The sequence below is a fragment of the Phyllostomus discolor genome, chromosome 8 (genome assembly GCF_004126475.2).
Source record: "Phyllostomus discolor isolate MPI-MPIP mPhyDis1 chromosome 8, mPhyDis1.pri.v3, whole genome shotgun sequence".
Taxonomy (NCBI): Eukaryota; Metazoa; Chordata; class Mammalia; order Chiroptera; family Phyllostomidae; genus Phyllostomus; species Phyllostomus discolor.
Genome location: NC_040910.2, coordinates 63,731,192 through 63,743,577, shown reverse-complemented (window position 1 = coordinate 63,743,577; position 12,386 = coordinate 63,731,192). Strand labels below are relative to the sequence as shown.

Genomic DNA, 12,386 nt, shown 5'->3' with positions numbered 1-12,386 from the left:
TTCAAAGAAAAACAGTAATTTTTACTGCTGCTTTTAATTCCTTGGCACTGCAAGTGTATGATGGTAAAGAACAAAATTTTTAATAAAAAAAATTAGAAAGTTTTAAAATACCAGCTTACCTGGGAGAACCATGTGGATTTGTGCCAGAGCAGGCAGTAGACGTAAGATTCTGCTCTATACGCTGATAATTCTTTATCTGAGTAGGAACTGGAATTGGTGCTGTTTCACTGTGAGGTGACACAGTAGGCGGACACTGCCTGCAACCATAATTTGTTGAAAAAAAAAAAAAAGAAATTCAAATGAGACCATTTTTCTTTCATTTGACCCATTGGTGATGCAGAAAATTTTAAAGGATGCCAAATGATCACTTCTATATGTAATCAGAAAAATGACCATATTACGAAAAATATATAAAGCAAAAAAATCTCACTTTCATTTAAAGAACTTTCCTGGCATTCATATACATATTGAGGACTAGGAATTTTAACAAGAACTGGAAAAACATTCCTCTACAACAAGAAAAGTAGGTAGGCAAAACTCAGTTTTATCCAGTCACATTCTGCTATTAATTATTATGTGAGAGAAAAATAGTATTTCTAGGGAAAAAGGCAGGGTAAATGAACAGGAAGTTCAGAAGTAAGGATAACCAGACTATTTACAAAAGTTATGAACGCAGTACGCACCCCCAAGGAACCCTGACCTTTATGAAGACAGAAAGTACACTGTGTAACTCTCAAAGCATAGAACTGATTTGAGCTCCAAATTTTTAAATGTTAGTGTTTGATTTCTTAATAGCCTCTTCCCTTGATTTTCATAAATTCAGAAATAGTATGTCCTTTGATGACTTTCAATTAATTTACAACATACCTTGAAACATCAAGAATAATACAAGGCCTTAACAAAGATGACTTATTTCATTATTCTGCCCTGTATAGTTCTAAAAAAGCCACAGGAATCTCCCACTTTCTCCCAATTACATTACAGATATAAACAGATTATATAGTTATCTAAACAAAACTATGATTATCCATTACTGTGTCACTTTAGAACTTTTTAAACCATTAGAGTTCTTTATATTTAAATCAAAAGAAAATTTCATCTGTAGTCGAGATGTTTGTTACTTTCCCAATAGCTACTCATCCATTCTCCCTTACTATCAGAACTCAAATTTTATGGAAGGCAGTAATTTGCCCAGTTAAATTATGACATATCCCAGACTTCCTTATAACACTGAGTAGTCAGAGGTCTTTCTTGGTCAATAAGATATAAGGCCAAGGTGTCCAACCTTTTGGCATTTCTGGGCCACACTGGAAGAAGTGTTGTCTTGGGCTGCACATTAAATACACAAACACTAAAGAAAACTGACCAAAAAAGAGGTTTTTTTGTTTTGTTTTGTTTTTAAAACTCTCTTTCAATCCATTTTATTAAGAGTCTTTTTTTTTTTTTTTTAAGATTTTATTTATTTATTTTTAGAGAGGGAAGAAGGGAAGATAGAGAGAGAGAGAAACATCAATGTGCGGTTGCTGGGGGTTATAGCCTGCAACCCAGGAATGTACCCTGGCTGGGAATCGAACCTGGGACACTTTGGTTCCCAGCCCGCGCTCAATCCACTGAGCTATGCCAGCCAGGGCTTCAAAAAAGAGGTTTTAAGTAAATTTACAATTTTGTGTTGGGCTGTATTCATAGCCATCCTGGGCTGCACATGGCCCAAGGGTTGGACACTAAGGCTAAGTCTTTTATCCATTTTTCCTCCTACCCGAAACGTGAACATGTTTGATGAAGCTTCAGCAGCTATCTTGAAACCATGAAGAAAAGGCCAAAAAAATTAGAGAAAACTTCCTTGAGCCACAGGAAAGGCAACCACTATTATCTTGACTTCTCTTCATGTACGAAAACAAAAGCTTTAGTGTTCAATGACACTATAGTCAGGACCCTGCTGTTTATAGTCACGTGGAATTCCTGACTGATACACCATTCAAAATAGTTCTCACTATTTTTCACAACTTAATTCTATTATCTTTTAAATACAATGATTTATTTGTTTTTTAATATCTATACATCTGATTGTAAAGTTTACCTATAAACTAAAAGCGAAACAAAATACTTCTGCTTCTCAAAACTAAACAGCTTTACAAGATTTTACTAAACAACTCTGGAGTCTGCAACCCAGTGCGCATACAGGCTGACAGCCCGAGTTGCTCAAGAACAGAATAACCAACACAGTCATCGAGTAGCAGCAGGTGAATGAACAAATGCCATCTTTCTACTGTCTCAGCTTAGTAAATACATAATCAGCTAGTAAAGCATGTACATCTCGAAATTTTTATTTATTTTTAAATATTTTTATTGAATTTATTGGGGTGACATTGGTTAATGAAATTATATCAGTTTCAAGTGTGCAGTTCAATAATATATCATTTGTATATTATATTGTATGATCATCACCCAAAGTCAGGTCTCCTTCTGGCACCATTTAACTCCTCTTTATCCTGTTCTAACTGTTCCCACCATTCTGTTGTCTGTGTCTATGAGGATTTGTTTTTTGTTCTGTTTAATCCCATCACCCTTTTCACCCAGCCCTCAATCCCCAACCCCCACCCCTCTGACAGCTGCCAGTCTATTGTATCTATTAGCCTGTTTCTATTTTGTTCATTAGATTCCACCTCTAAGTGAGACCATATGATATTTGTCTTTCACTGGCCAGCTTATTTCACTTAGCACAATACTCTCCAAGTCCATCCATGCTATTGCAAAATGTAAGATTTCCTTCTTTTTTATAGCCACCTAGTATTCCATTGTGTAAATGTACCACAGCTGTTTTATCCACTTATCTACTGATGGACACTTGGGCTCTTTCCAGATCTTGGCTATTATAAATAGTGCTGCAATGAACATAAGGGTGCATATATTCTTTCTGAATTAGTGATTGGGTTTATTCAGATATATTCCCAGAAGTGGAATCGCTGGGTCATAATGTAGTTCCATTTTTAATTTTTTGAGGAAATGCCTTACTGTTCTCCATGGTGGCTGCACCAGTCTGCATTCCCACCAACAGTGCATGCAGGTTTCCTTTTCGCCACATAATTGCCAACACCTGTTGTTTGTTGATTTATTGATAATAGCCATTCTGATAGGTGTGAGGTAATATCTCATTGTGGTTTTTATTTGCATCTCTCTGGTGACTAGTGACATTACGCATCTTTTAATTAGGATTTTTTTTAACTTTTACATCGTCAGGTTCTAAAATCTTCCTGATAATCACCAAAGGGAACTTAAGAAGCTGGATAAAGATACCCTAAGATCTAAACTTAGCAACCTCATAATTTAAGGCATCTGTCTCAGGGAATCCCAAGCAACCAGCTGGCTTCTCTAATAACTCTGGTTCCTTCCTTTCCAGCATACCAGGAGATGAAAGCCATGGCAGATGTTCTCTAATGTCTCAGTTACTGAACAGCACCTTTGAGTAGCCTTGCTCAGTCTAAAGTCTTCCGTGGACAAATCCCCAGAGTTCCAGCTATCAAAGACCACTGCAGTTACTTTTCTGTCTAGCTTTACATTAACACCAATATTTAACCATTACCCAACTCCCTAGCCCAACATGAAGAGAGAGAACATCTGTCTATATAAGCCCTGAGTTTCCAGCTGGTCCTTACTTCCACTAGGTCCTGTAGTTCAAGGATTCTCTATGTGAAAAGTCATCTTTGACCCACATGGAATACCAGGAAAACTAAGCAGTCTGTTGGAAGTGCAACACAATCATATGTCATTCTATCTACTCTCACAAATGCTGAGAGAGGGAGAGCAAAAATGCAAATGGACAAAAAAAGATGAGGAGATTTCATGACCATGTCTTCAAATTCACAACCTTTACAACAGCAGATTCCCAATTGTCCCTCTCCGTTTTAGAAAGACTCCATGAAAAAAAACCCAAGGGGTTAAGTGATGAGGATGGCACTAATACAGCTAGAATATAATACCATGGACAGAGAGAAGAGGGAAGGATCTATGCAACAAGAGTTCCCAGGAAGTCCAATCTCTGCAATCAAGTGCCAAGCCAGAGCTGTCAGCTCATGCTCACAGGGCTGTGGCTAAGGGAATAGGAGTAAAAGAGAAGTAACTGCCTACGCTGGTATACAAGCCCATAGCTTCAGGTGAAAAGCAAGTGACAGACCCAGTAAGCAAGGGGCTAGTGTCTGTAGGGCCACAAATATAGGAATCCATTAGAGATGACTCACTTTAATGCACCCTGTGTTGTGCACACATTTGGCCTCCATCAAAATTCTTATATACTAAACCTAAAAACAAAAGGTAGGGAGGGAGAGTAACAACAACAAAAATTTTTAAAAACAAAAATTGTTTAATTAAAAAAATTCTGACCCTGGCTGGCGTGGTTCAGTGACTTGAGTAACAGCCTGTGAACCAAAGGGTCTCTGGTTCAATTCCCAGTCATGGCACATGCAGATTGTGGGCCAGGTCCTCAGTGGGGGCACATGTGTGCAAGAGGCAACCATGCACTGATGTTTCTCTCCCTCTTTTTCCCTCCTTTCCCCTCTCTAAAAATAAATAAATAAAATCTTTAAAAAAGGATTCTGATGTCCTAACTCCTATGCCTGTGTCTGTGTTTCTGTCTGTATGCACAAGGAATAGATATCCCACTCCCTTCACATACTAAAGGCTGTCATATGGGTAGTGAAACACTGAGAAGTGTTTCTTTAGGTGAAAATGCACTTATTAGTGAAAAAGTTCAAGAATTACACTTTAGGAAGAGAAGCTAAGAAAGGAGGCAAAGGCAACTCAAGAAGAAAAAATGGCAGCAAATCAAAAGTGAAAACCTAGAAATATGAGGCCTGTCTGAAAAAAGTCCAGCCATTGTTAATATAATGAGAACAGTGTACATGGCATCTATGTATCCTGGCAGCCAAACAGAGTAGACTGGGATGCCCATGCATGAACAATGACAACTTCACTGTACTAGTCAGTGGAGGCAGTAGGTGACATTGAGTAAGCATGTGTACCATGTGGCCATCACATTCAAAATGACTAAGCAAATAGAGCAATGAATCTAAATCAAATTTTGCATTAAGCCTGAACATTCCTCTTTGGAAACTATTCAGATGATTCAGAAGGCCACAGCCATGGGCAACTGACATTTGGCAGCTTCATCATGACAATGAGCCCACTCATGCATCTCATCTTGTGCAGAGGTTTTTGGTGAAACATCAAATCATCCAGGTGACTCTGACCCACTACAGGCCAGATTTAGCACCCTTCAACCTCTGGCATTTCCCAAAACTAAAATCACCTTTGAGAGGAAAGAGATTTCAGACTGTCGATGACATTCAGGAAAAATGCGATGGGACACCTGATGGTGACTGAGAGAACTGTGTGAGGTCCCAAGGTGCCTATTTTGAAGGGGACTGAGGCATCATATATAATTATCATACTTAATTATATCCTTAGCTCTGGCTAGTGTGGCTCAGTGGACTGAGTGCCAGCCTGTGAATCAAAAGGTTGCCAGTTCAATTCTCAGTCAGGGCATATGCCTGGGTGTGTGGGCCAGGTTCCCAGTGAGGGGGCAGGGGCAAATGTGAAAGGCAACCACACGTTGATGTTTCTCACCTCTTCTTTTTCCCTCCCTTCTCCTCTCTCTAAAAATAAATAACTAAAATCTTTTAAAAAAATTAATCTTAATAAAAATAAAATAAATTTTAAAAACTTATCCTCAAAGACGGCAGAAAACAAGTCTTCACAAAATTTGTTTATCCTCTTGGCTCCAAAACTGTGCATCAGGTACTCCAGGGTGCCTCTGCTACTCAGGGGGTGCTCTAGAGTGCATTATATTCTTTAAGTAAACATAAAGACGCTCAGGACAAACTACCACTACTCTAAACTAAATTTACTATTAAGATCTTTGGGCAGAACTATGCAACGAATGCAACTGTTAGGTATTTTATTAGCATAGAAGCATCACTAAAAATTACTGAAACACTAGGGAAACTTCTAGCTTTACATATTTTACTGATAAACTACCACATGGTCCAAAATTCCTAGCTCAATTTGAAGTTTTTCCTATTGCATTTTATTGTTTTTCCTATTTAAAGAAATTCCTTCAAAGTGCTGAAATGCACCAACACTAGAAGTTGTTACCAAATTTTCAAGGGCATGTGGTAAGCTTTCCTGAGTAACCTAGTGTTGGGAACTGCCCTGCCTGGTTTCAGAAGCTGTAACCACCACCACCCCCCACCCCATGGCTAAGGCTGAGAAAGCGACCTTCAGATCATAAGCCACTAAGGAGACAAGGCTTATCTCCCTGGCAGGGGCGCCACTTCTGCTCCTTTTACTTCATCCATAACTGGCCCCCAATGCTTGCTCGGTTAACCAATGACAGGTAAAATTCCCCAAGGGGGGAATGACCTAAGACAGGCATGATCACGTGGAGGCCCCAAGGAAGGACTTGGGGACTACAGCAAAAGGGGGTGATGGACACTTGCCCCTCGGCTATGACATGGTCTGAGTCCTCATTCTGTCTGCAAGAAGTCTCCTAATCTCTTGGCTGCCTTACTACCCCTGCCTGACTTAAGCCTAAGACAATGCTGTAAGCCTGAAACAATGCTGGTGGTGGGTACTGCCCTGTGCTGGAAAGGGCAGGTTCCCTAGGGCAATCAGGCCTAAGAAAGAATATGTAAAATCCAGTGAAACCTGCTTTGTTTAGAATGCTCTCAATTAAATAAGGGTCCAAGCAAGAAGTGAGTTTGTTCATCAAAGTTTTATAGCTCTTTAGCTATCTGACCCTGACTTAAAATAGGCCCTCAGAGTTCTTTGTTATCTATTGTTTGATCCTTACTGCCTGACAATGATTAATGAGCTTTACCTGTATTCTTGTGCAAACAAACCCAATAAAAGCCCATTGAGGAAAAGGCTCTTGGCCCTTCTCCTTTGAGAGATCAGCCACCTTTCCTCCCCAAGCAGATCATGTTTTGGTAGACTTATTCACATCCATGGTGGACGGGCAAAGCTCCCCCACAACCTAGTAGGCTTATATTGTACAGCTGGCATTCGGTGAGGAGAAAGGTCAGCAATCTGGTCAGTAATGTCAAGAAGTACAACTTTATAAACCTTTTCAGAAGATAAATGAAATGAAAACCTCAAGGGAAAAGGTACTTTGAAATTACTACCAATACAGCTAAGGTAAGAAAAGAGTCATTCAAGTGTGGCTCACAAGTGTCTACCTTTCACATGACACTATAAATTCATCCTATGCTCCTAGCCTAAGCAGTGCTTTCCTGAAACAACAGACTAAATTTGTGCCTAGACAGCCAAAGTACTACAGGCCAAAAACTTCAGATGCCAAGACTTTCAAGGGCTTTAGTTAACATCAACCAACGTGTACATAGATTTCCCTCAATAGGTCCTACAAAGTAAAATTCTATATCCTGAATTATATTTTTCTAATTGTCAGGATGGCAGGGTAGGACAAACATGGCAGCTGAACTACAAACACGGTGGCTGAAACAAACATGGCGTCTGAACTACAACCCAGAAGAGACGGCTGACGTCAAACCAGGGCACGAGGAGAACCACCAATGATATGTTGCCACTTTGTTCAGAGGGGACCAATCCCCAGCTCACACACAGAGAGGGCCAACCAAATAAAACCCCACCACATTCCCCATCTGCTCGCGGCTTTCTCAGCCTCACCAGATGGGCCAAGAAAGAAACGTCACCCGGGTGCACAAACCCCAATAAAGCTCTATGCTGCCTAATTTTGTGGCTGATTTACATTTATTCCTAGGAGGAGCGTAAGAAAACCTTTCACTAATATATTAAGGGAGATACAAAACCTTAATGACCCCATGAAGAGTAAGTGTTTCATCTACAGGAAACTATTTTAATTTTTCACACAGCATAATTTTAAATATTATTTTTATATTTATGTTTTCAGTTGCACTTAATATCTTGTGGTAGAGTGTATGATTTTTTCCCCAAAATATTCATTACGTCTCTCTGGACCTACTTTTGCATCTCTGGTGTACGTCCTGTCACAACACCTGAGAAGCAGGTTGGAAGCACAGCTCCTATTTGGGACATGCTGTCCTCAAAGCAGAGAAAAACAGACTGGTGACAGACCAGCTTTCAGAGCCATTATGTAGTTCTGCCATCAACTCTTTCCCTTCTCCATTGAGAACAGCATGTCCTAAATTCTTGTAGAGAATCTAAGTGACAAAAACACCAACAACCCACCCCAAAAACTATGTTAATGGACACACAATAGATAAAGATGCAGTCTGTGACATGAATAACAGTAAAGGGGGGAGTATACTCCTATAATCTCAGAGAAGTAGAGTTTTTGTATACAATTGAAGTTATCAGTTCAAAATAGAATTGTTATAACTTTAAGGTATTTTATGTAATCACAATGATAACCACAAAGAATACATCTATGGAATGTACACAATAGAAATGAGAAAAGCATCAAGGTATGTCACCACAAAAGAATCAACACAACACTAAAAAAGGTAGTTAGAATGAAAGAGAGAGACAAAAAACATCATAAGACAAAGAAGAGTAACAAATGACAATGAAAAATCTGTCCCTATTACACTAAAAGTGAAAGGATGGAAAATGATACTTTGTGCAAATGATAACCAAACAGAACAGGGGTGGCTTAGTATTGATAATATCAGAAAAAATAGACTTTCAGTCAAACACTGTTACAAGAGACAAAAATAATGTTATATAATAAAAAGGTCAATTAATTAGGAAGATACCATAATTATAAATATTTATGCACCAAACATCACCACTCCCAAATATATAAAGTAAATATTGACAGATCTAAAGGAAGAAATAGACAATTCTACAGTAATAATTGTATACTTCAAGTACCCCACTTTCCATAATGGATAAAACAACCAGACAAAAGGAAAAAACCACAAGCTTGAACAACATAGGCAAGTGAATCTAACAGACATACACAACACTCCCACCAACAGAAAAACAGTGCATTCTTCTTAAGTGCACACAAAACATTTTCCAGGACAGATGACATGTTAGGCCACAAAACAAATCCTGACAAATTTTTAAAAATTCAAATCATAAAAAGTATCTTTTACAACCACAATGAATAGAGACTAGAAATCAACAATAGTAGAAGGAAAACTAGAAAAACATGCAAATACATAGAAATTAAACAGGACGCTCTTAAACAACCAATGGGTCAAAGAAGAAATCACAAAGAAACCAGAAAATATCTTGAGAACAATGAAAATGAAAAGACAACATATCAAAACTTATGGGATACAGTGAAAGTAAAACAAAAGTAAAAGTTATCAACACCCACATTAAAAAAGAATGTTCTCAAAACAACAGTTTACCCCTCAAAGAACTAGAAAAAGAACAAACTCAATCCAAAGCTAGCAAAATGAAGAAAATATAAAAATTGGAACAGAGATAAACAAAATTGAGAAAAATAGAAAAATATTTAAAAATCAAAGAATTTAGAAGTTGGCGTTTTAGAAATTCAACTAAATTGGCAAAAAACTTCAGCTAGATTAAGAAAAAAAGGGAGAACAGTCAAAATCAAAAATGAAAGAAGGTAATAGGGGAACTCAAGGGTTGAAGATTTTAGCAGTAGTTGATAAGTTAAGTGACTAATGCATGTAAAAAGCTGTTATTCCAGGAACTGGAATGACTGACTCCAGGAGGTGACAAGCAATTCAACCTTAGTACCTCAGAGGGTCTGCAAGCCATTGACTTGATATCTGAGCCATTGTGTTCCAGGGAGGGAACACCTGAGATGCAGATAAGAACTGTTGATCAACAGATGAAGAAGTAATAGAAAAATCACTGCCAGACTGCAACTTTTATCCAATTAACCTTTTTCCCAAACCACTTACCTACCCTTCTATCCAATTAATCTTTTCTTAAACCCCTTACCCACTCTTTCTCCTCCTCATAAAAAGGTCAGCTTGAAATGAGATGAGAGATGGCTTTTGAGGGTACATAACCAGCTCTCTTCTCAGACTGCCGGCATCTGAATAAAACACCCATAAAGATTCAATCCTTGTCTCTACTCATTGGTTCTGGTAGTGACAGGCAGCATGAATGCTGACTTTTCTGGTTTCAAAGGGACATTTCAACTAATGCCACAGATACAAAATGAATAAAAACAACTGATTACCAACAAATTGGATAGCCTAGAAGAATGGATAAATTCCTACAAACACACAACCTATCAAAACTAGATCATGGTGATTTATACCAAACATTTAAATAAGTAACACCAACATTCCTCAAACTCTTCCAAAGAGTTAAAAAGGGGCAGTCCCAACCCCATTTACACTCCCAAGAGTTCAGCATTACCCAATTCCAAAGCCAGACATAGACACTACAAGAAAGGAAAACTACAGAAAAATATCCCCAAATGAAATTTAATGTAAAAATCCTTAAAGAAATACTACCAAACCAAATTCAACATCACATTAAAAGGATCATACACCATGGCCAAATGGGACTTCTAACACCACATTAACAAAATAAAAGATAAAAACCACATGATTATCTCAACTGATTCAGAAAAAGCATTTGACAAAATCCAACACCTTTTCATGATAAAAACATCCAACAAACTAGGAATAGAAGGAAATTATCTTAACATATAAAAGCCAAATATGGAAAGCCCACAGCTAACATCAAATGCAATAGGGAAAACTTGGAAAGTCTTTCCTTTATCATCCAGAACAAGACAAGAATGCCCATTCTCACCACTTCTATTCAACACAGAATTCCTAGGAAGAGCAATTAGGTAAGGAAAAGAAATAAAAGGCATTCAAATTAGAAGGAAGAAATAAAATTATCTGTATCCACATATAACATGATCTTAAATGTAGAAAACCCTAAAGATTTTTTCATACACAAAAAATACATAATATATATAAAACCATTTTTAACAGTTCACAAATTTAGCAAAGTTGCAATACAAAATCAACACACAGAAAGCAGCTGTGTTTCCATACACTAACAATGAATGATACAAAAAGGAAATTAAGAAAACAATCCCATTTACAATAATATCAAAAAGAACAAAATATCTAGAAATACATTTAACCAAAAAGGTGAAAGATCTGTATGTTGAAAACTACAAAACAATGCTGAAAGAAATTAAAGACATCCCATATTCAAAGACTGAAAAACCTAACATTGTTAAGATGTCAGTATTGCCCAAAGTGCCAATCCCTATCAAAATCCCAATGGCATTTTTTTAGGCTAGAAAAATCTACCCTAAAAATCATGTGAAATCAAGGTGCCCTTAACAGTAAAAACAATCTTGGAAATGAAGAACAAAATTGGAGGTGTCACATGTCCTGATTTCAAAATATATTACTAAGCTACAATAATCAAAATAGTGTGATACTGGCACAGAGACAGACTTAGAGACCAATGGAACAGACATCCCAGACACAATGCCTTGCATCTTCAACAAGGGTGCCAACTCCACCCAACAGGAAAAGGGCAGTCTCTTCAGCAAATGTTGCTGGAAAAACTAGATATCCATATGGAAAAGAATGAAGTTGGATCCTTACCTTACACCATATTAAAAAGTTAACTAAAAATGAATTAAAAATCTAAACATAAGACTCAAAAGTCTTATCTCCTAGAAGAAAACATAAGAGAAAATCTTCATGCCTAATTACTGAAGTAGGCAATAATTCTTGGATATGGATACCAAAAACACAGGTAACCAAACAAAAAAAATAGACAAATGGTACTACATCAAATTTTAAAACTTCTGTGCTCAAAGGACACCTCAATAGAATGAAAAGACAATAATGGCAAATGGGAGAAAATATTTGTAAATTGAATATCTGATAAAGGGTTAAGATCTAATATACATAAAGAACTCCAGAACCCAACAACAAAAAAAAACCTGATTAAAAAATGGGCCTGAAGATCAAGATGATATACAAATGGCCAACAAATATATGAAAAGATGCTTAAAACCACTAATAATGAGAGAAATGCAAATCACAACGATAATGAGGTATCACTTCCCACCCATTAAAATGGCTATTAAAAAATGGCTATTATTGCCCTGGCTGGTGTGGCTCAGTGGACTGAGTGCTGGGTTGAGAACTGAAAGGTCTCCAGTTCAATTCCCAGTCCGGGCACATGTCTGGGTTGCAGGCAAGGTCCCCAGTTACAGGCATGCAAGAGGCAACCGATCAATGTAGTATCTCTTGCACACTGATGTTTCTCTCTTTCTCCTCTCTCTAAAAACAAATAAATAAATCTTTATAAAAAATGGCTATTATTTTAAAAAAACAGAAAATAACAAATGTTTGCAAGGTTGTAGAGAAATCGGAACCCTTGTACACTATTAGTAGGAA

General features: G+C 37.5%; 1 protein-coding gene across 4 annotated transcripts in view; it reads right to left on the bottom strand.

Annotated features, from left to right (window-relative positions):
• The window catches only part of ULK2 (unc-51 like autophagy activating kinase 2), a 113,096-nt gene that overhangs the window by 45,823 nt on the left and 54,887 nt on the right, over positions 1–12,386 (bottom strand). For all 4 annotated transcript variants that reach the window (XM_036032947.1, XM_028534474.2, XM_036032946.1 and 1 more), the window contains one exon: positions 120–257. In XM_036032947.1, coding sequence (XP_035888840.1) covers positions 120–257 — 138 coding nt within the window. The remainder of the gene's footprint in view (positions 1–119; positions 258–12,386) is intronic.